Below are 21719 nucleotides of genomic sequence, written 5' to 3'. Positions count from 1 at the left end.
GTAGCCGCCTGCTCTCTGCGCGGCCCGAGCCCCGGGGCTCCCGACACTTGGGCGGCGCGGGGGCCGAGGGGCTCCGCGGGGGCTGGGGGCTGCAGGGAGGCCCGGGCTCCAGCGCCTCGCAGCACACCAAGCTCACGGTGCAACCCATCCGGCCGGGGCGCCAGCCAGCCCCTCGCCCTGGCGTCCGCTCGGCCTAGGGAGCCTGCGACGTCGGGAGGGGGACGGCGACACCCCCAGCCCGTCCCTCCCGGAGCCTCCTTGGCCCTCAGCTCCAGGAAGCGGGGGAGCACGGAGCCCGCCAAGGGGCGGTGACACGGGCGCGGACGCCCGGACGCAGCCAGTGAGGAGGGAGACCCGAGGGCGCGGTGGCGCGGGGAGGGGCGGCGCGGGGTCTCGAGACCGACCGGGGCGGCGGACCGGCAGAGAGAGAGAGCGCGCGCCAGCGGACGCGACAGGAGAGGCAGGAAGCAGATAAGGAGAGATAATGAGGGAGAGACGGGGACACGGGGCACAGAGAGGGGGGACGCAGCCTCTGCACGCGGGAGACCAAGTCCCAGAGAAGGAGAGACAGACGGGCAGACAGTCCCCGTGGTAGGACAGAGCCAGGCTTGGGTACCGCGTGTTCCAGTGTTTACGTGCGGTTCCTGGGGGGTTGTGAAACGGGTAGTCCTCGCAGATGCCCGCTCCTCTGTTCTCTGCCCCCAATACTAGCCCCTGGGAACCAACAGTGGAAAGACCCCAGCCTCAAGGAGACAAAGCACAGCCAGGGTGGGAGGGCCACAGTCCGCCTGGGCAAGCCACCGGGCCCCTTCCTGGACAGAGCATCTCACCAGTGCTTTCACTTTCGGCGGTGAGCCCCAGAACTGGGGGGATGGCACTGGTGATCAGCACTCACCGGGACCCCTCAGAAGAGATGGGGCGGAGGAGGGAGACATGAGGTGGGACCCTTGTCCTCCCCTGCACACCTGCACCGCACTCCAACCAAGTGACAGTAAAGGTGGAGCAGCCTCATAGCCTCTTTGTGCCACCTGGTGGCGATAAGGAAGAAAGACAAGAGCAAGTGACCGTGATGAGAAGGGGAGAGAACTCGCAGAGCCACAATTCCCACTACCTCCTCGGTGAGTCTGGGTCCCAGTCTGTGTTTGGCCAACAAGCGAACCCACCCCAGGTCTGCCTAAGAGGAACCATCCCCCATCTCACCATTCTGCCCCGGTGCCCTCCAGCCCGCCTCTGCCACTTCTGCCCCACAGTCTTCCACTTCTGCTCTGAGCAAGATTTCCCCCTCCTCCAGGCTGCTGGACTGGGCGTGAGTCACTTCCCAGGCAGCAAACTCTGGAAAAGGCTGTGCAGAGCAGTGCTCTGCTTTCCATGCCCCAACCAGCCAGGCCTTCCCAGGTGAGTAGCAAGGAGACCCCTGGGTCTGGGGGCGGCCAGGAGCAAGGGCAGAGGAATCCTGGGTAGAGGTGAAGAAGGGGAGGAGGTCCATCTAGGTGCCTGTGGAGTTCATAGATCATCTGAGCTAAAAGGAGCGGCAGAGACCCTCAGTCCAACCCCTTGGTCTACAGATGGGGAAATCCAGGCCCGAGAAGGGCGAAGGATGTGCCCCAGGTCACACAATGAGCCAGCAGCAGGGCCAGGATGGAGAACCAGGTCTCTTGACTCCCAGCACTGTGCTCCCTGAATGCCATTCCGCACCCACCCTCCCTCGTTTACCTTCCTTTCCTTCTCCCTTCCCCTCCTCTGTGTCCTAGCGCTCCTTCACCCCCACTCACTCCCAAATTCCAGCCACCACAGCATGGGAGGCAGGACACCTGGGTCTCCCACTCCATGCCTGTCTTTACTTCCGGCTCTCAGAACAAGCCCACGGGCCCTCCGGGGCCACAGTATTCCTCTCTGAGCCCCGGGACCCGCTGTGGGGGGAACAGGCTGAGATTCACTGGGGAGAGAGCAGTGCGATTAAAACCCTGTTCCCTACACACCCCCAGCATTCTGGCTCAGGCCCGACTCTGGGGCCTCGCCTTGCTTCTGCCTCCTTTTCCTCAGGAAACACACATTTTCCATGCAGCTGGGGCCCAGGAAAGGATGAATGTGTGTCCCAGGGCTGATGACTGCTCTGGCAAGGCCCCTTGTGGGGGAGGGAGTGACAGCCCCTCAGCCCAGCGTCCACATGGCTTACACACATGAGCACTAGCAGGGCTGCTCACAGCCAGTCGGGGTTGAGAGCATGAGCCCTGCAGGCACAGGGACCTGAGTTCCAATTCTAGCTTCACCACTTAGAACTTTGTGACATTGGAAAAAACACTTACCCTCTCTAAGCCCCCCTCTCTTGGTATAAAATGGAGTCAATAACCTCCCAGGGTTATTATGGGGACTGAATAATACAAGGGTGTCAGGCACAGGACACAGGGCCTGGCACCCAGGAATGGCTCCATAGGTGGGGACCACACCATCATCCTCCCGCCCTGCCTTACAAGAAAGAGCTGGGTCTTCTCCTACCAGTGAACTCGCTGTGTGACCCTAGAGACGTCACATTGTTTCTCTTGGCTGTGATTCTGCCTTTGTATAAGGAGAGAGATGGGCAGCTGAAGCCAGAAGCTCGTTCTTGGCCTCTAGACCCACAAGGAATCACGTCATTTTCAAATACTCATGGCAGAAGAAGGGGCTGTCTTCAAGATGACCAGTGACCTGAAGGGTGAGTGTGTCCTGAGAGAGTTTCTGGGGCCGAATTGGGGGAGAGGTGAGGGGTCTTGAGAGCCTTTCCTTCAGAGCCCTCACCGTCTGAGGTCTGATGTCCACCATCCTCCCCACAGCTGTCATCTCTGCCATCCTCCAGGGCTATGGGGGTGGGCAGCAGCCGGTGACAGACACCAGTGCTGAACTGCACAGACTCTGTGGCTGCCTGGAGCAACTGCTGCAGGTAGGGCCCTCCCCTCCCCCCGACTCTCCCATCTCTCCAGGTCCCAATAACCAATAGCCGAATGGGCTTTCCCAGATCCTGAGGGAAGAGCCACTGCCTCTCTTCATTACCACGCACTACCTCATCTCTGTCAATCAGCAAACCCTTCCTGACATCTAACCTCACCCTTGGAGGCTGTCACTGTAGCCTGGGAAGGGAGGTGGGACAAGGCTGGGGCAGGGTTAGGTGGGGCTGGGTTAGGTGGGGCTGTCTAAAGACAAAAGTTTCAGAGGCACAGGTGTCCTCGGGCTGGCCTTTCTCGCTTCTGGTTAGAGCCCCAGTCATCACTATCACTAGCTTTTATTGAGCACGTATTATGTGCCCAGCTAAGCCCTTTACGTGCCCATCTTGTTTAATTTTCCTTCTAATCCACTGAGGTGCTTGATGACCAGCCCATCCCCCCCCCCACACACATACTCTTCCTACTTCTCTGACAATGTGCATGTACATGTGTGGTGTGAGTGTGCATGTGTGTGAGGTGTGTGTGTGTGGTATATGTTGTGTGCCTGTGTGGTCTCCTGCCAGTCTGCCCCTCATGTGCTGCACTCCAGTCACACTGGCCTCCTTGATCTTCCTAAAGCACGGCAGAAAAGCACCTACCTCAGGGCCTTTGCACTTGCTATTCCCTCTGCCTGGAAAGCTCTTCACCCAGAAATTTGGATGGAACCCTTTCTCGTTTCCTTCAGATCTGGACTTGAATAGAGCCTCCTCAGTGAGGCTTTCTCTAGAAACCTTAATCTACATTTTTTAACACACACACCACACATACACACCACACACTCACACACCCCACACACATCTCACACATGCATGCACACACCGTGCTCTTTCCACTCACTTTCCCCGCTTTATTTTTCTCCTTATCAGTCAGCACAATCTAACATGCTATATGTTGTGCTTATTCCGTTTGTTCATTGCTGTATCCCCAGGGCTTAAAACAGGGCCCAGCACATAGTAAGTGCTCAATAAGTATTTCTGGAATGAATGAATGAATGAGAACACTGAAAGCTCAAAGAGGTCAAGCAGCTTGCTCCTGGTCACACAGCCAGCAGGGGCAGACCGGGACATGAAGTGGGCCTGTCTGCACGAGCCCTTTCCGCTATAGTGCTCAGTGTGCTGGAACACAGACTGTTCTGGGAGGGAACATTTCCACACTTTCCTTTCCCTCATCTCGCTCCCAGTTTGACCAGAAAGAGCAGAAGAGCTTCCTGAGGCCTCGGAAGGATTACTGGGACTTCCTCTGCACAGCCCTGTGGCAGCAGCGGGGGGACATGGAGCCAGTCCACTTTGTCCACTCACAGGAAAAGGTATCCAGGGCCAGGTGGCAGGGGGGCTGGCCCCGGTGTGATGGGGTCCTGCCCCCAGGTCCTTGACAAGGATGGCTTGGTGGCCGGAGGGGACACCGGCCTGCCCGAGGCTCCTTTCTCACCCATCCCAGCTCCACTGACCATAGCCCCCCTCACCTGGTCCTCACCTGTCGTTAGCCCTGCCCTCACACCCCTCTGGTCACCCCCTTACCTCCCACAGCCTCAAGTCCCAAGACACCCTTTCTCATGCACCACTCATTCTAGCTTTTCTCCCTCTGTGCTGGCTGCGTTCCCTCTGTCCTAATACCACCATCACCCCACTTGTCCCCTGTGTGCTGTGCAGTTGAAGACCCCACTGGGAAAAGGCCGAGCCTTCATCCGCTTCTGTCTCGCCCACGGACAGCTGGCCGAGTCCCTGCAGCTCTGCCTCCTGAACCCAGAGCTAACCAGGTGGGGCTACTTATACCATCCGAGCCCGTGGCCCTCCCTCGGGAAGATTCCTCTTTACCCCTAGAAGGGTGGTTTGATATCAAAGATGACTAAAATAGGGCTTCCCTGGTGGCGCAGTGGTTGAGAGTCCGCCTGCCGATGCAGGGGACACGGGTTCGTGCCCCGGTCCAGGAGGATCCCACATGCCGCAGAGCGGCTGGGCCCGTGAGCCATGGCCGCTGAGCCTGTGCGTCCAGAGCCTGTGCTCCGCAGCGGGAGAGGCCACAACAGTGAGAGGCCTGCGTACCACACACACAAAAAAAAGATGACTAAAATAAGGGTCATAAAGGGAAAGCCAAGGAAGAAAGGGCAAAGGGGACGTTAGAGCCCCAGTCCTGGTAGCATCATGATGCTCGGCCTCCTGGTCCCCATGGACCACCCTGTCTGGGGAACCATCCCACTATGGTGTGCAGTGGAGGTAGATTCTCTGAGGTTGGGGGTGGCAATAGCACCAGAGCCAAAGGCCAAGGGTGCTGCTCCCTGTTAACACAGGAAGTGGTATGGCCCCCGGAGCCCTCTGCTGTGCCCTGAACTCCAGGAAGACATCCTGGACTCCCTCTATGCTCTCAACGAGGTGACCTTCGACTTGGACCTGCAACGGCCAGACTTGGATGGAGCCTGGCCCATGTTCTCAGAGTGAGTGGGGGCAGCGTGGAGGAAAGCTTCTTTTCAATGCCTGCTCCCATTACTACCACCCCCCCAAACTAACCCCAAGCCCTCAACCCCCAGCCCCATCTTTTCCTCCCTCTCTTCTTACTCCCTGACTCCCGATTCTCCACCTCCCTAGCCTTCTGTTTTCCCAGTGCCATCTTAGGATGTCCCATGATGCTGCACAGAAAACACACTCATTAAAGAGCTGTTGGGTGGTTGGGATAGACGGTTAGAAGGATGAATGGATGTTGAGATGTTGAAATGGAATGGAAGGATGGATGGAGGGTAGGATGTGTGGGTGGATGGAGAGAAGGATGTATGCATGAGGGTGGAAGGGCAGGAAAGTGGGATGGGTGGTGGGATGAATGGGTGGTTGGAAAGATGGGGTATCCTGCATCTGAGGACCAAGACCACTGCTGGAGAGAGGTCCAGGGTCCCCCCGCTTCTTTCACTTTCAGGTCCCGCTGCTCCAATTCCAACTGGACCCAGGGAAGAAGACCCAGAAAGATCAAAGATTCCCCTAAGGAGGTGCCTCTTCCCAACCTTCAGCCTAGTTGCCTCTTCTCTATCTCTGTTGGGACCCCCAGGTTGAGAAGTAACTGAGCCCTGACCCAGCTGGACAGAGAGGGAGAGGCCAACATGTGGACCTGGGGCTAGGGAGCCACAGAAGCCAAGGCTCGTATTCATAAGGTGGTGAGGATATAAGGGAGAGAAGGGAACCACTGGCAGCACCTGCAGGCGCCACTGGGGCCCCTGGGAGGAGGGAAAGCTGGGGAGGGCGACCAGAAGCTTCCAGGAAACAGTCCAGGGAGACAACCTCTGCTGGACAATTTGCAAACATCCCAGTTCAATTCAGGGAGCGATTGAAGAGCCAGATTGCCTGGTTGATATCCCAGCTCCATGCCTTACTAACCAGGGTCCTTGGGCGTATAACTTGTCCTGCCTCACGGGGGAATCATGAGGTCGCACTGAGACAGCCCAGGTGCTGCACAGAGCAAGGCTCCTGCTCCGTGGCCAGTAAGCGGTAGCCTGTGGTTATCATCTTTCCACAAGCTTGCTTTGCACCCCCGCCAGCTTCCAGGCCCCAGGTGTAGATGCTGTGACTCAGTCTCTGACCTAAAGGAGTTCCAGGTCTGCTGGGGAGACAGACCCTAAAGGAACACACCGCAACACAAGTTAAGTGTAGTGACCAGACACGCCCAGGAACGTGGGAGAACAGAGGAGGCTTCTTGACAGAGGTGACTTTTAGGGGCTGTCGGTCTATTTAAGCTTTCACCACAACCCTATAAGGAAGTATTATTATTCCCATTTTACAGACCAGAAAATGGAGACACAGAGAAGTCAAGTTCAGGGGGGAAGATCAGAGGAGAGTGGTGGGAAGAACTAAGGGGAAATCAGATCGATGCAGAAGATGGAGGTAAAGGAGGGAGAAGGATTCCAGCAAGAGGTGAGGAAGGAAAGGGCGTTGAGAAGCACTCTGCTCAGATCAAAGCCTGGGCCTCAGGTCACCTGGGGTGTTTTTCAACATTCAGATTCCTGGGCCCTACCCCAGATCTGCTGAATCAGTATTTCCAGTGGGAGGACCAGAAATCCATATATTTAGCAAACCCACTGGATTAGGGCTGTGGCCTCTCCCAGGCACCAGGTTGGTGAATTGGTGCTGAGAGGGATGACGGGTTTGCGGCTTCTCTGCAGATCTCACCCACATATGGAGACCCCACAGGAGGCCACCCAGAGGAGCCACATACCAGGCAAGCCAGTTCTCTGCGAGATGCACCCAGGGAAGACAGGTTGGCTGGACTCCCCAGGTCCCAGCAACACAAGCATCAGCCCCTCTTTTTGGAAAAGAAGAAAGAAGATCCCAGGAGGCTTGGGCCTCCCCAGAGCATGTGGGAACTAGAGGGGGAGGAGCTTCAGCAAAACCAGGAGAAAGGAGCTCCAAGGGCGGGGATGTGCCTGGAGAACTCAACACCTAGCATCCAGGGACAAGGCAAGGGGACCAAAGGGACTCTGAAGGAGGTGATAGGGACGGATACTGAGGGCAGGGGGGTTTTGCTGAGTGCAGAGGGCCAGAGAACAATAGATGGGACTTATGAAGGGGAAGCAGAGAGGAGTCATATCCATAGGCTGCTGGCCTCCAGCCCCAAAGAGATGATAAGGGATGCAGTGTCAGGGAGCCGTCAGGGCGGGAAAGTGCCCAGCATCCCCAGGGAGTTCTGGGTCCTTCAGGGCCTGGAAACAAAGGAAGGCTCCACCACGGAGAAGCCCCAAGAGCAAATAGGAGTGACCAATGCAACCAGGAGAGAGGAACAAGCAGAGATGGCCTTGCAGGATGTGGTCGAGGTGAGAGCAGTTGAGCTCTGTACCTGTCTCTGCTCCCCATCTCTAACCTAGCCCACAGGTGGGTGTCTTCAAGGATGGCCCAGGGCCATTCCAGCCCACAGACCAATTTGCATTGGGCCACAGGATCATTATGATCTGAGGATGCCTTTTGGAAGTTCTCCAGTTCATCACATGAAGAACACGCATTCTTCAGTTTACCACAATACCCACCTCTCCCTATTGCCTCACACCAGACCCACTTTGTTCATCCTGCCCAGCCCCTGTAGGCATCTGAGTTTGTAATCCCTTCCCAACAGTTCTTCGGGGCAGTTGCTTGTTCTCAAGTTCCATAGCCCTCATTATTGGCAGGTTTCTTCCCAATATCTAGGCTCTGCTATTGCAGGCCCTACCTAATTGCCCCTGTAGATGTTTCTCTTCAAGGTCACCCAAATTGTTTTCAAGCCTTCCTTCAGCATCCTCCCTAGCCTGAGTCTTCCAGATCCTTGAGGTCTGTAACTTCCATCCTTTAGCGAAGGAAGAAATGGTGGCTCCAGGCTCACCCAGGGGCAGAGCCAAGCACCACAGCTCCCAGCGCTGTCCCCAGTCCTGCTCTCCACCCAAGGGCTGTTTCACATGGCCTGGGGTCTCACGGGGGTGTTTGTCAGGTCAGGCCCCGGGCTGGGGTCTCTGCCCTCCTCCTTCAGCTTCCGTTTCCCCTCCTTTCACCCTCTCCCTGCCCTCAGAGTCTCAGACATGGGCTCCAGAAAACCAAGGAGCAGGCCCAGCACCAGGAACGGCTGCTGAAGGAGCAGGAAGGGGAGCTGAAGGCACTGCAGGAACAGCTCAACAGGTAACCTAGGCAACCACCAGTGCCACAGGGCATGGGAGCCAGGAGGCCAGGGGGGCAGGAGGCTCACATTCACGGTCATGCCAGCAAGCGTTGCACCAGGCCCTGTGCGGGCACAGCTTTGGCACGCTGTACATACAGGAAATTGTTCCCACCCTTAGGGTGTTCCTGCCCCCCTCCCCTCCCCTCCCCTTTGCCAGCCCCCTCCCTCACTGGCCTGCCTCAGTAGCCCCAGGAGAGGTCTATGCGTCCCATCCCTCCCTTCCCTCCCACACTCACCTTTGCGCCTTTCTGCTGCCTCTTCTGGGCTCCCCTCTCTCTTTTCCGTCCACACAGCATCCCTCTCCCACCACACTCCTGCCCCACTATCTCTCTCAGTCTCCCTCTTTGCCTCTTATTTTCCTGTTCCCTGTCGTGCGTTCGCTTTTTCACCCTCTTGGTTACAGTAATCATAACCATCACTGAGCACTTACTGTGTCCCTGGCACTGTTCCAGGTGCTTCCTGGTAACAACCCCAGGAGATCGGTCCTCCAAGAACCCCCACTTTATAGATTAGGCGGCTAAGGCTCAAGGACCCACCTAACTCACCCAACATCAGCTAGTTAATAGAGGAGCTGAGATCCAGACCCTACAACTGACTCCAGAGCCATCGGGACTAAAAGCTGCCCCGTCAGCCAGTATCCCCAGTGCTGGTGTGTCAGTCTCCTGTCTCTCCCCTCAGCCTCTCTCAGCATCTGGCATCTTCATCCTCCCACCATCACATTCACCTCAAGGGTCCAAAGTGCGTGTTTTGTCTCTGCGTTCCCCCTCAGTCTCTCAGTGTCTCAGTTTCTTTGCCATAATTTATTTTTAAAGAAATTATGACACCATGCAAAGATCTTCCTTGGTCTGACTCAGTCTCTCTGTGTGTCTCTCCCTTGGTCTCCACCTGCCTCAGTCTGCCCGCCTGCCTGGTCTCTCCCACTTGACCGACACCTGCCCTGACCCCCAGGGGAGCCTGCATAGCTGTGATTCAGACTGAATCACAGAGCTGTGTACTGGCTGCTAAATAGGCTGCGAGAGGCCCGGGGGCCCAGGAACCAACCCCAAAAGGCCCCCGGGGACTCCTCCCACCAGACTCTCAGCTGAGTCCTGTGGTTTGGTCAGCAAAGAATCCCATGATTCAGGCCCTAAGTGAGTGCAGGGGCCTTGCCCACTCAAGGCCATCTCTGGGAATCAAAGCAAGCTGGAGGGAGAAGCCAGGAGGCTCCAGGGAGACTGCCCAGCCCCAGGCTGCTCCCTGAGGCTGGGAGAGCCCTTGTTTCACAGACCCCTGCCCTGCCCCCATCATCCCGTCCATCATTCGGTCATTCCACAGACACTCGGAGCCAGACCTGTTCTATGTGCTGAAAATACTCTCATGGACAAAACAGATAAAATGCCTGCCCTTTTGGAGCTTACATGCCAGTGGGGGAGATAGATGATAAATACAAGCAAGTAAAATACATAGGACGCAGATTGTGCTAAGTTCTAAGAAGAAGAAAATAAAGCAGGGAAGGGGAATGGGAAGTGTCAGGGGTGACATTTTCGATGAGCTGGCATGGCCAAGGGGGCCTCCCTGGAAAGGTGACATTTGAGTCAAGACCTGAAGGAACTGAGGTCTGAGCCATTGGATATGTGGTCAAGGAATGTTCCAGGCAGAGGGAACAGCAAGGGCAAAGGCTCTGCAGTGGGAATGGGCATGGCATCAAGGACGCCACTGTAGCCCCAGTGGAGTGAAGGAGGGCAGGGCTGTAGGAAAAGGTCAGGTGGGTAACAGGAGACCCTAGCAGGTCATCAAAAGGACCTTGGCTTTGACTTGACTTAGAACCACTGAGAGTCCTGAGCAGAGGAGGGACATGATGTGACTGTCTGCATGTTAAAAAGATGTTTCTCTGCTTTGAAAAAACAATCCAGTGGTTTTTAGTGTATTCACGAAGTTGTGCATCCATCACCACCATCAATTTTAGATTATTTTTATCACCCCAGAGAGAAACCCTATACTCATTAGCAGTCACTGCCCATCTCGCCCCAACCCTCCAGCCCTAGGCGACTGCTAATCTGCCTTCTGTCTGTGTGGATGTGCCTATTCTGGGCTGACATGTGCTTCAAGGACTCACGTCTGCTGCTCCGTGGAGCTGGTCTGTAGGCTAGCAGGGGTGGAAGAGAGGAGACTGATGACGAAGGGGAGCTGGGATGCACTGGAGACGTGAAGGAGCCGCTGGATCCTGGATCCAACATGAGGTCGGGCTTTCCGAGGGATGGTTGTGGGGTGTGAGAGAAAGAAGGAAGTCAAGAATGACTCCCAGTCTTCGGCCTGACCGGCTGGAAAAGTAGAGTCACTGTGTGGCAGAGCAGGTCGGCAGGGAAGGCTCAGGCATTGGGTTAGGAGCCTGCTAAGTTCAAGACCCCTGCTAGACTCTAAGTGGATCCTTGGGTGGGCGGCTGCGTGTGGAGTTGGGGAGAGAGGCTGGGCCGGGGGACCCACCAGAGAGTCATCGGAATTCGGTGGTAAGTTACAGAAGCCCCTGAGGCCTGGACAAGAATGCGTCCCCTGCCTCCTGGGATCCAGGGAACTTAGACAAACCCCTCACCCCTGGGAAAGGGGCCGTGGGCTTCGAGCTGGTGACGGTATCTCACCACCAGCGAAGAGAAGGGCCACGGGGGCCCAGGCGGTTAATGAACAGTATTTACTGTGCCTCTGCTATGGCCACGTGGGGGGACAGGAGGGAACAGAACAGGCAGTGTCTGCGCTCACACACCTAGGGAGATGTAGGGAGACAGACAATAGATCAACAAATGGAAATACGCTGTCAGGTGGTCATGGGCCCTGTGGGGACTAGAGAGAGAGAGAGAGAGGGACAGGAGAATCATCTAGAATTGGAGTCAGGGAAGCCCTGTCCGAGGAGGTGACATTTGAGCAGAAATCCCAACCACAGGAAGAGCTGAACCACGCAGGTATCTCAAGAGGAGTGCTCCAGGCAGGGGGACTGGCAGATGCAAAGGCCCAGGAGACATGAGCTTGGGGACAAGCAGGCCTGTGGCTGGAGCAGAGGCTCCCACGTGGTGGAGAAGCAGAGGGCTCTCGTAGTCTGACTTGGGTTTCTGAAGGACTGCTCTGGCTGTGGTGTGGAGAATAGACTTAAAGTGGGCAGGGGTGCAGAGCCCCAGGCTAGACACAAAGGTGAGACACAGCAGGCCCCAGAACAGACCAGCTTGGGGCTATAAAAATACACTTGGGCTTCTGATACCCACTCCCCAGCTTTCTGGCTGTGGGGCGCCAGGACACTGACCTTCCCTCTTCGGCCTGAGGTCCCTGATTTGCAAAAGGAGATGGTTGGATCTCTTCCAGCTCACATGATCTGTGAGACCATCTTTCCAAGCAAATGGGTTTCCTCTGCCCTCTGGGTTAGACCTCAAAGCAAAAGGGATTAGGACAGGTACAAGTGGAAGGTCCTCAGATGGGGAATTAGGCAAACATCAAATCTTCCCCCCACCTTGGGTGGCAGCATTGAGCTCCTTGGAGGCATGCCACAGGACCATAAGTATCCACCCCTCTCTCCTACCTGCTACCCACTCAGCCCCGGTGCCACTGGTGATCAGGGCCCGGCGTGGATGCAGGTGTGGGGAGGCAAGAAGAGATTAGAGCTGGACAGGCCTGCATTCAGATTTTTGCTCCCCTCACTTATCAAGCTGTGTGACCCTGGGCAAGTGTTACTCCCTCTCTGAAGCTCTGTTTTCTTTCCTGTGAAATGATGATCATATCACCTGTCCCATAAATTTGTGAAAATTCAATGAAACAAGGCTATAAAGTACTAAGCTCAGTGCCGGGCACCTAGTAGGTACTCAGTAGACTTTAATTCCTTCCATGTCCTCTCCTGCCCTAGGAGTGTCTGTCACCCCCATAAATACTTTAAATACTTAAAATGCTTCAATGGCTTCCTTTGCCCTGTGATCAAACTCCACTCCTTCTGGGGCCCCTGAGGGACCCTGCCTACCTCCCACCTTGCCTCCTGGCTCCCCAGCCGTGCCCTTCTCGGAACTACAGTGTCACTAGCCCTTCTTTCATTTCCTCAAACAAGCCATGTTCTTGCCAACTTGCAGAACTTTGCATGTGCCCTTGGCTGGCTTTACACGGCTACCTCCTCGTCTTTCAGATCTGCTTAAATGTCGCCTTGTCTAAGAAGACCTCCTGAGCATCCCCTCAACTCTGCCTCTTGGCCCCTCCTTTGTCACTGTCACACAATTATCTTACTGGTTTATCACAAAGAAACACACTAACCGCAGTGGTCACATTAGGGCCTGGCCACACCAGAGACCCTGGGATCACTGGGCAAGTAAACTAGCTTAGGAAAATGAAATCCTAATACTAAGAAATGAAGAGGCTGAAGACTAGAATGTTCGTTAAAAGTCACTTCTCCCTAAGGCTGCGGGAACTGGCCTTTTTGGAATTTTGGTGGCTAGCTGTGTCGGTTTGATTTCATGGCCCACTCAGCTTTCCTCCCTGCAGCAGACTACATGGCTGAATTTTTTAAATTATAACTCAATTCCTTGTCAAGCCTCTTCCCCTCAAACACACTCAGCCAGGGGCACGGGTACACACACACACACATACACCCGCGCACACGCAAGCGCAAGAAAGAGAGAGAGAGAGAGAGAGAGAGCATCCAGAGATCACAGGATGGGCACCGCCGTTGCAACACCCGCCCATCTGAGCCACGGAGTAAGAGCCTGGGACCTGGGGTTGGGACCTTTTTATTTCCAGTCCATTACATTTCTTGGAACCTTCTAGGAAGCCACTAAAGACAAAAGCAAGAGGCAAGAATAGAGCTGAAGAGTTTCAAAGCCCAATCTGAAAGGGAAATTTAAGAAAGCCATATGTTTAAGATGACTTTTTTAAATTGGAAAGACAATGTAATGAAATTTTTCAAAATATTTTAAAGCCAAAAAGTCCCTTCAAATCGTACACCATTTACTCCTTTTCCCCAAACGCCACAAGTGTTTTCAGCGGGCACAGCCCGTCCGGCCTGGGTTCCCAAACACCCACTTCCCCCAGAGAGCTGCCAGGATTGTCAACATGCCTTCCAGGAAATTACATTTTAAAATGGAAATGTTGAAAGAAAAAGAAGGAAAACAAATGAAAATGGTGGCTTGTGCCCTCTAAAGGAACATGCAAGGCGAGGCCCTGTTTTCACTGCTCTGAACGGTTGATGAAGAGACAATCTATAGGTGTCAGGCCACACAGTGCCTGGTTCACTGTGGTGTGTGTGTGGAGGGGGGGGTATGTGTTATGTACATGTGTGTGATGTGTGTTATGATGTGTGTGTGGTATGTGTGTGGTATGTGGTATATGTTGTGGTGTGTGTAGTGTGTGTGTGCTGTGTTGTATGTGTGGTGTGCGTGCGTGGTGTCTAGTGTGGTGTGTGTGCCTGTATGTGTTGTGAATGTGTGCTGGGTGTGGTGTGTGTGCTGTGTTGTGAATGTATGGTGTGTGTGTGCTCACTTCAGCTGCAGGAGGCATCACCAGCTTCCCTGGTGGGGCTCCCTGTCAGGCAGAGGCCCAGCCCAGCTCAGACACACATGCTGCGCTTTTCCCTTCACAACTCAGTCTTCCTTCTGCACCCAGGTGCCAGGAAGAGAGGGCCCGGCTGCAGGCGGAGCTGGAGCACAACCAACAGGAGGCTGAAAGGAAGGGTGCCATGTATGAGGAGGAGCTTGGCGGGCAGCGGGACCTGGTCCGGGCCATGAAGAGGCGGGTGCTGGAGCTGATTCAGTAAGGGTGGGACACTGGGGACGGGGGACATGGTACAGCAGCCCTGGACCTTTTGTATGTACTAACTCATTTTCTGCTTTCAGCCATCCCTGGCTGTTATTCCCTTCTTTGTTTTTTTTTTTTTATAAATTTATTTATTTTTGGCTGCATTGGGTCTTCGTTGCTGCACACGGGCTTCCTTTACTTGTGACGAGCAGGGGCTACTCTTCGTTGCAGTGCGCGGGCTTCTCATTGCTGTGGCTTCTCTTGTTGTAGAGCACGGGCCCTAGGCACACAGGCTTCAATAGTTGCAGCACGTGGGCTCAATAGTTGTGGCTTGTGGGCTCCAGAGCGCAGGCTCAGTGGTTGTGGCGCACGGGCTTAGTTGCTCCGCAGCATCACATTGGCTCCTTTCACTTAGGAATATGCATTTAAGTTTCCTTCATGTCGTTTCTTTTCTTTTCTTTCTTTCTTTATTTATTTATTTATTTTTGGCTGCATTGGGTCTTTGTTGCTGCGTGCGGGCTTCCTCTATTTGCGGCGAGCGGGGGCTACCCTTCATCGTGGTGCACAGGCTTCTCATTCAGGTGGCTTCTCTTGTTGCGGAGCACGAGCTCTAGGCGCTCGGGCTTCAGTAGTTGTGGCATGTGGGCTTCAACAGCTGTGACGCACGGGCTTAGTTGCTCTGCGGCGTGTGGGATCTTCCTGGACCAGGGCTCCAACCCGTGTTCCCTGCATTGGCAGATGGATTCTTAACTACTGCACCACCAGGGAAGTCCCTATTCCCATGTTATAGATGAGAAAACCGATGGCCAGAGGGGCTGGCTTGGCCACCAAGGACACACAGCATATAAGTTGCATAGAGTCCTCTGCCTCTAAGGCAAGCTACCCTCCAACCCCCACATACACACACACATCGACCAAAGTTAGGAGAAGGGAAAGGAGCCCATAGGTTAACCAAGAGGTAATCGCATGTCCTACACCTGCCTGCCTACTGGACTTCCTCAGACGATTGGGCCTGTGGCCCATCTTGGGTCAGCTGTCCTGGGTTCCAGAGGCTGAGCTCACCAGGATTAATCCTAAACCACTAAGCTCACTGCAGGATGGATGAAATGTGTAAAACCTGCTTTCTACCCTTCAGTCTAGTGAGGAGCTAATTCACAGATATACATTATACTTTCACCTCCTTCAGGAAGTAGGAGACCATTGGACTCAGGTTCCATTAGAATCGGAAGGTTACTGAGGGATCATCTAGGACTAAATCGTCTTGCACAATATCCAAGTGATTGAAGATGAGAAAAGGGAGAGATCAACCTGGAAAGAATTTAAGGAATTTAATTTAAATTTAATTTAAATTTAAGAAATTTAAGGAGCTGTCAACCACGAGGAAGCTAATAAAAAATTAGCTATATATCTCACAAAAGAATTTAAGGTAGCTAACAATAAGACATATATATTGTGTATATGTGCATGCATACACACATACAGACACACACACACACATATATATATAGTTAAAGAAAAACAGAAGATTTAATGAAAGATGAAAAATATATACTCCTGAAGTTTTAGGGTTAGAACTTAGCTCTGAACATCTTGATAGCAGGATGGAAAAGGGAAACACAGAAAGTTTCACTGTCCATTCAAAGGAGCAATACCAGTTCATCCGGAGAGACAAATGTTTTTCCTAGTGCTAAAGAAATTCATCACAAGGCCCCAAACCACATAACACGATGTTCCTCCCAGAAGCATTGTGGAAGATATGGCCTTAAGCAAAAAAAAAATGATGGAGCATGAAGGTTGACTTCTGTGTCAAGATGGTAGACTGACCACACGTTATCCAGTCTCCATCCTGAGATCTCACTAAAATGACTGTAAAAGAATAAAACATAAACAGAGAGAAAGGTGAAGGAGCCAACCACAAATGAGAGATTTCAGCTAATTTCCAGAAGCCAGAAAACAGATGGAAAAGTGGATACTGGATTTAGCCCAGGTTAGAACTTCAGGGCCCAGAGACACCAAGAACACAGATGGCAGAAGTGAGATGAGGGGCAGAAATCAGGAAAATTAACTGATAAAGTCATTAGAAAGAGCAGTGTACAACCCGTGCTTTCTGCCTGCCTCCCACTGCAGAACATCTAACAGTGAGGGGCCTATCACCCAGACAAATAACTAAAAGGTCTTTCTCTAAAGAAAGCCCCAAATAAAAGAGCAGAGCGTTCTGGCATTTGAGAGTCTGGAGTGGCAGGTAGCTCGCTACCCAATCTCTCCAATCATCCCCTTCTACTCCCTGGAGCTCTAGCAGCTTTTATCGCCTCTTTCTTTCTTTTTTTTTTCCTTTCGCGGTACGCAGGCCTCTCACTGTTGTGGCCTCTCCCGTTGCGGAGCACAGCCTCCGGACGCACAGGCTCAGCGGCCATGGCTCACGGACCCAGCCGCTCCACGTCATGTGGGATCTTCCCGGACCGGGGCACGAACCTGTGTCCCCTGCATCGGCAGGCGGACTCTCAACCACTGCGCCACCAGGGAAGCCCCCGATCACCTCTTTCTTAAACATGAAATGACAACCAAGGATCCCCAGACATTTGAAGAGAGGCTAGAAAATAAAAGGGAGTGACAAAGATAAACAAACAAAAATGATCCATCTTCCATGATGCTGTGAAAAGCGACCATCAAAAGATGAGAAGCATTCTTGGAAATTAAAAATATGATCACTGAAATTATTTTTAATTCATTAGGATTAGAAGATAAAGATGACGCAGTTTCTCAGAAAGCAGAATAAAAGCACAGATAAATGAAGACGTGAGAGAAATAGAGACATAGAGAATCAATCTAAGAGTTCTAATATCTTCTCCAACTGACAGGAATTCCAAAAAAGAAAAGAATAAAAAGGAGGTGATTATCAGATAGAAATATGAGACACTTTCCCAGCTCTGATGGACATAGATCTTCAGATTTAAAGATTTCACTGAGTGACCAGCACAATAAAGGAGAGGGGTGGGTGGTAAACTACATCTAGATACATCATTGTGAAATTTCAGTAAAACAAAGATAAGGAGAATATCCTAAAAGACAGGTCCACTTATAAAAGGTGTAGAACCCAACAAATGTTAAGACTCAATGGTGTAATCCTTTCAAGTTCTGAGAAAAACTGGCTTTTGCCCTAGAATTCTGTATCTAGCCAAACTAGGAAGCAAGTGGGGAAGTGATAGAGGAAAGACATTTTTTCAGATAGGTCACATAAAATTCACCTCCCACACAGCCTTTCTTAGGAAGTTAATTAAGGATGTGCTCCAAAAAAACAAGGAAATAATCCAAGAATGGAGAAGTTGCAGAATTCAGGGAATAGTAGCTCTAGCCCATGAGAGAAGAAAAGGGAATTCCCAAGATGACAAGGGGGCAGCAAGCCCAGGAAGCAGTCAGTTCAGGCTATAGCAGAAGTATTGAGGGCCCAGGAGGGAGGTCTCAGGCGAGAAGAGCATTAGAAGAATATCTGATACGATGAAGAATTAGGGGCATGGGGGATTAGGCTATGTTAAAGGCAAGTCATGCAAAGAGCAAAGAAAGACAATTAGAAAGTCCTAGAAAAACAGAAAATTTCCAAGAAGGGAAATGTTACATCTTAGCTTCAGTTGATGCAATATGCTTACACATTGTCTGATAATGTAAATACTTTTCATTGATTTTTTTCAGTATTGGAATCAACCTAAAGGCAAAGCACAGAAAACAATCATAATTATAGAACAAACCTAAATGTTACCACCTAAACAATATTAAGTGTAGAACAGAATCCAACAGGAATTTCTGTGAAGATGGAGATGTCCTGATTTTGCCCTGTCCAATATGGTAGCTACTAGTCCCACATAGCGATTGAGTACCTCAATGGCTGGTGCAACTGAAGTTTTAACTTTATTTAACTTTAATTAAGTTAAATATATACCTGATATCACTTATATGTGGAATCTAAAAAATACAACAAACTAGTGAATTAAACAAAAAGAAGCAGACTAACAGATACAGAGAACAAACTAATGGTTACCAGTGGGGAAAGGAAAGGGGGAAGGGACAATATAGGGGTAGGGGATTTTTTTTAAAGGGGGTTATTATGGGATTACATGAAATCATGTGTGTGAAACTTTTGAAAATTGTAAAGTACTGTAGAATTTAAAGAATCATTAAATTTAAAAATTAATAAAATAAAAAGTTAAATATACATCTAAATAGCCACATGTGGCTAGTGGCTACCACATTGGATGTTGCAGGAATAGATAAGATAGGAGGTTGAGAAGGAGGAAAGCTGAAGAGCAGGGATGCTGGCACCATCGTAGTACAGAATGGCAGTCGTATGATGCTATCTATAGTCAATGAATGAGTGAGAAATAAATGTGTGAGTATATTCTGTAAAATTCCAACAGTAACCAATAGAGGAACCAAAAATGGGGATATAACTGCACTGGGAGGAAGGAGGAGGAGTTAGTGAGGATGGTAATAAATAACCCATATCCTCAAATGTTAAGACTCAATGGTGTAATGCTTTCAAGTTCTGAGAAAAGCTGGCTTTTGCCCTAGAATTCTATATCCAGCCAAACTAGGAAGCAAGTTGGGGAGGTGACAGAGGAAAGACATTTTTTCAGATAGACAGGTCACATAAAATTCACCTCGCACACTGCCCTTCTTAGGAAGTTAATTAAGGGCGTGCTCCTTGTGATATCAAGGAGCTCTATGGAAGATGTTCTTTCTTCATAAATCACGGAGGAGGAATATGAGCATATTACTTAAATATGGAAATAATATCGAGGAGAAAAAGCTAAAGCGTGTAAGAAGTGGTTTGCCACTGAGTATGGGAAGGAGGTATATCTATTGCCTTTTGATATAAGTCCTTCCATACTGCTCGATTTTTAAATCGTGCGTGTGTACGTCATTTTGATAAAAATGTTGAACAACCCATATTCCTAAACATTCTTTAAAAAAACAGGATAGTTTTGCAGGAGCATAAACATACGTAACTACATATGTTACATGTCTTTCTCCATCACTATGTCTCTTTCTTGGTCTCTCCATCTTTCTCCATATTTGTCTCCCTCTCTGTCTGTGTCTCTGTCCCTGTCTGTCTCTGCATCTTTTCCCCTGTGTCTTTCTCTCTCCCTCTACATTGATCTCCCTGTCTGCTTCTCTGTGTGTCTCTGTCTCCTTCTCCAACTCCCTGACTTCCTTTTTTTCTCTCTGAGTGTCTGTCTCTCCGTCCCTCTTTGTCTCCCTCTCCATTTCTTTGTCTCTTTCTGCTCTACTGTCTCTCATCTCTTTTGGTCTCTTTATGTGTATATCTCTGTGTGACTCCCTCTCTGTCTCTCTCTTCTTTGTTTCTGTGTATCTCTTTCTGTCCCTCTCCATCTCTCCATCTGTGCATTTCCATATTTCTGTCTTGTGTGTATGTGTGTGTGTGTGTGTTCACCTCCACCCACCCATCAGAGAGAAGGATAACCTGTGGCAGAAGGTCCAGCATCTCTCTTCCTTAGCCCCTGGATGCTGTGTTGTCTGTAACAAGATCTTTGGTCGGCTGTCTCGGCGGTACCTGTGCAGGTAATGGGTGGGGGGGCGGTACAGAATCCTTCCTCTGGGACAACCCAGTTTCCACCAGCCCACAGCCCGCTGCCCACTCCAGGGAAGGGAGGGACACAGGAAATAGGCATTTATGAAAGGCCACTTAAAGCTGGCTACTCATTTTACCCGACACTTTGCAGAGACGTGAACAAGAACAGTGGAAAGGGGGCAGACAAGGAATGGCATCTGGAAGATGGGACTGGGTAACCCTTCCACAAATAGACTGATTAATCGATCAGCTAATCTCATCAGGGAAGAGATTTCCTGTACAGAGGAATCTGCTTCCCTCACCTTGCCCTGGAAACACAGTGGCAGGACAAACAGCAAGAGAGAGGACAGTGGGCTGTCAGGAGAACCTGCCATTTGGAGTTAGAGGACCCTGGAGGGGTGGGGCACTGGGACCCCTTCTAGGAAAGGGAAGGCCTCCTGAGATACCCAGGGCCATTCTGCTGGGAGATGGGAAACACACAGGTGGACACAAAGATGCTCGAACCCCATGACCCCCTCCCCCATACACACCCACACATACCCACTCTTCCGCTTCTGCTCCCCAGGCTCTGCGGAGGCCTGGTTTGCCATGCCTGCTCTGTGGATTTTAAGAAGAAGGAGTGCCACTGCCCACCCTGCTCCCAGAGGAGAGAAGCCCAGGTCCTCTGACTGAGACCCACCCACCCCACCTGATCGGCCGTCCCCTCGGCCCTTCCCAGCCCTCTGGTCTGACCAGTACTGCTTTCTAGAAGTTGGCCATCTAAGGTGGACAGCACTTGAGTGGACAGACCGTGGTGTGGAGGATGGAAGGAGCCGGGCTGGCAGCCAGGAAAGAGGTTCTAACCCTGCATCTCCCACTGGGTGACTTTGGCAAAGCTGTCAGGCTTTTTCCATAACATGAGGGAGTGGGCACCATCCTCTCTAAAGTCCCTGCAGGCTCAAAGTCCTTGTCCAAGAATAAGGCCCGGTGGCCCTGACGTTTCTCCTCTGCACTCCCTTCTCAGCCAGCCCATGCTTCATGATACACGGGAGCTTCCTGTCTGCAGTCTCCTTCGGAGGTCTGCTTTCATTCTTAACAGCTTTCTTTAGGTGCTAGTAACGTATAATACACTTCACATAAACCTGTTGAGCACAGCCTGATGAGTTTTGCCTTTAATATACACCCTGAAGCCATCACCATATTCAAAACAATAGACACATCCGTCAGCCCCGTTTCCTTGTGCCCTTTGTCATCTCTCCCTCCCCCCACCTTTCCCCATCCCCAGGCAACCACTTACTTGCTTTCTGTCATTAGAGACTAGTTTGCATTTTCTAGAATTTTGTATAAATGGAATCATACAGTATATACTCCTTATTATCTGCCCTCTTTCACTTGGCATAATTATTTTATCATCGTGTTGTAGCATATATCAAGTTCCTTTCTACCGTTGAGTAGTATTCCACTGCATGGATATACCCCAATTTATTTACACATTCACCTGTTGTTGATACTTGAGTTGTTTCTAATTCCAGGCTATTACAAATAAGTTTCCCATCTTCACCTGTGTACAAATCTTTGTATAGACATATACCTTTATTCCTCTTGGGTAAATGCCTAGGAAATTAAATGGCGAGGTGGTATGGTAGGTGTATGTTTAACTTTTAAGAAATGGCTGAGGGCTTCCCTGGTGGCGCAGCGGTTGAGAGTCCGCCTGCCGATGCAGGGGACACGGGTTCGTGCCCCGGTCCGGGAAGATCCCACGTGCCGCGGAGCGGCTGGGCCCGTGAGCCATGGCCGCTGAGCCTGCA

At 51.7% G+C, this 21719-nt stretch overlaps 1 protein-coding gene across 3 annotated transcripts; it reads left to right on the top strand.

The window, feature by feature from the left end:
- Nucleotides 1–505: 505 nt before the first annotated feature.
- Nucleotides 506–21544, top strand: RUFY4 (RUN and FYVE domain containing 4). Of its 3 annotated transcripts, XM_029226075.1 has the most exons (14): nucleotides 506–1118; nucleotides 1292–1395; nucleotides 1566–1650; nucleotides 2568–2692; nucleotides 2811–2917; nucleotides 4138–4263; nucleotides 4607–4713; nucleotides 5245–5388; nucleotides 5862–5931; nucleotides 7099–7746; nucleotides 8469–8575; nucleotides 14217–14363; nucleotides 19812–19922; nucleotides 20498–21544. In XM_029226075.1, exons 4-14 carry the CDS (start codon nucleotides 2647–2649, stop codon nucleotides 20598–20600), a joined length of 1716 nt encoding a protein of 571 aa, XP_029081908.1. In that variant the 5' UTR covers nucleotides 506–1118; nucleotides 1292–1395; nucleotides 1566–1650; nucleotides 2568–2646; the 3' UTR covers nucleotides 20601–21544. The 3 variants fall into 3 exon arrangements, with proteins under 3 accessions (XP_029081908.1, XP_029081907.1, XP_029081909.1); XM_029226074.1 differs by lacking the exon at nucleotides 1566–1650; XM_029226076.1 differs by lacking the exons at nucleotides 1566–1650; nucleotides 19812–19922; nucleotides 20498–21544 and having other exon boundaries at nucleotides 14217–14502.
- Nucleotides 21545–21719: the final 175 nt, after the last annotated feature.

This window comes from Monodon monoceros, unplaced genomic scaffold (genome assembly GCF_005190385.1).
Source record: "Monodon monoceros isolate NGI ecotype Baffin Bay Population unplaced genomic scaffold, NGI_Narwhal_1 Super_Scaffold_16, whole genome shotgun sequence".
NCBI lineage: Eukaryota > Metazoa > Chordata > Mammalia > Artiodactyla > Monodontidae > Monodon > Monodon monoceros.
The sequence above is the reverse complement of the archived record's forward strand: the minus strand, read 5'-3'. Positions and strand labels throughout refer to the sequence as shown.

Excerpts from the sequence above, each read along its gene's own strand:
- RUFY4 (XM_029226074.1), top strand. The coding sequence starts at position 2,647 with ATGGCAGAAGAAGGGGCTGTCTTCAAGATGACCAGTGACCTGAAGG. Across the intron at positions 4,264-4,606 it reads TTGTCCACTCACAGGAAAAG|TTGAAGACCCCACTGGGAAA; the intron begins GTATCCAGGGCC and ends TGTGCTGTGCAG. Across the intron at positions 4,714-5,244 it reads CTGAACCCAGAGCTAACCAG|GAAGTGGTATGGCCCCCGGA; the intron begins GTGGGGCTACTT and ends CTGTTAACACAG.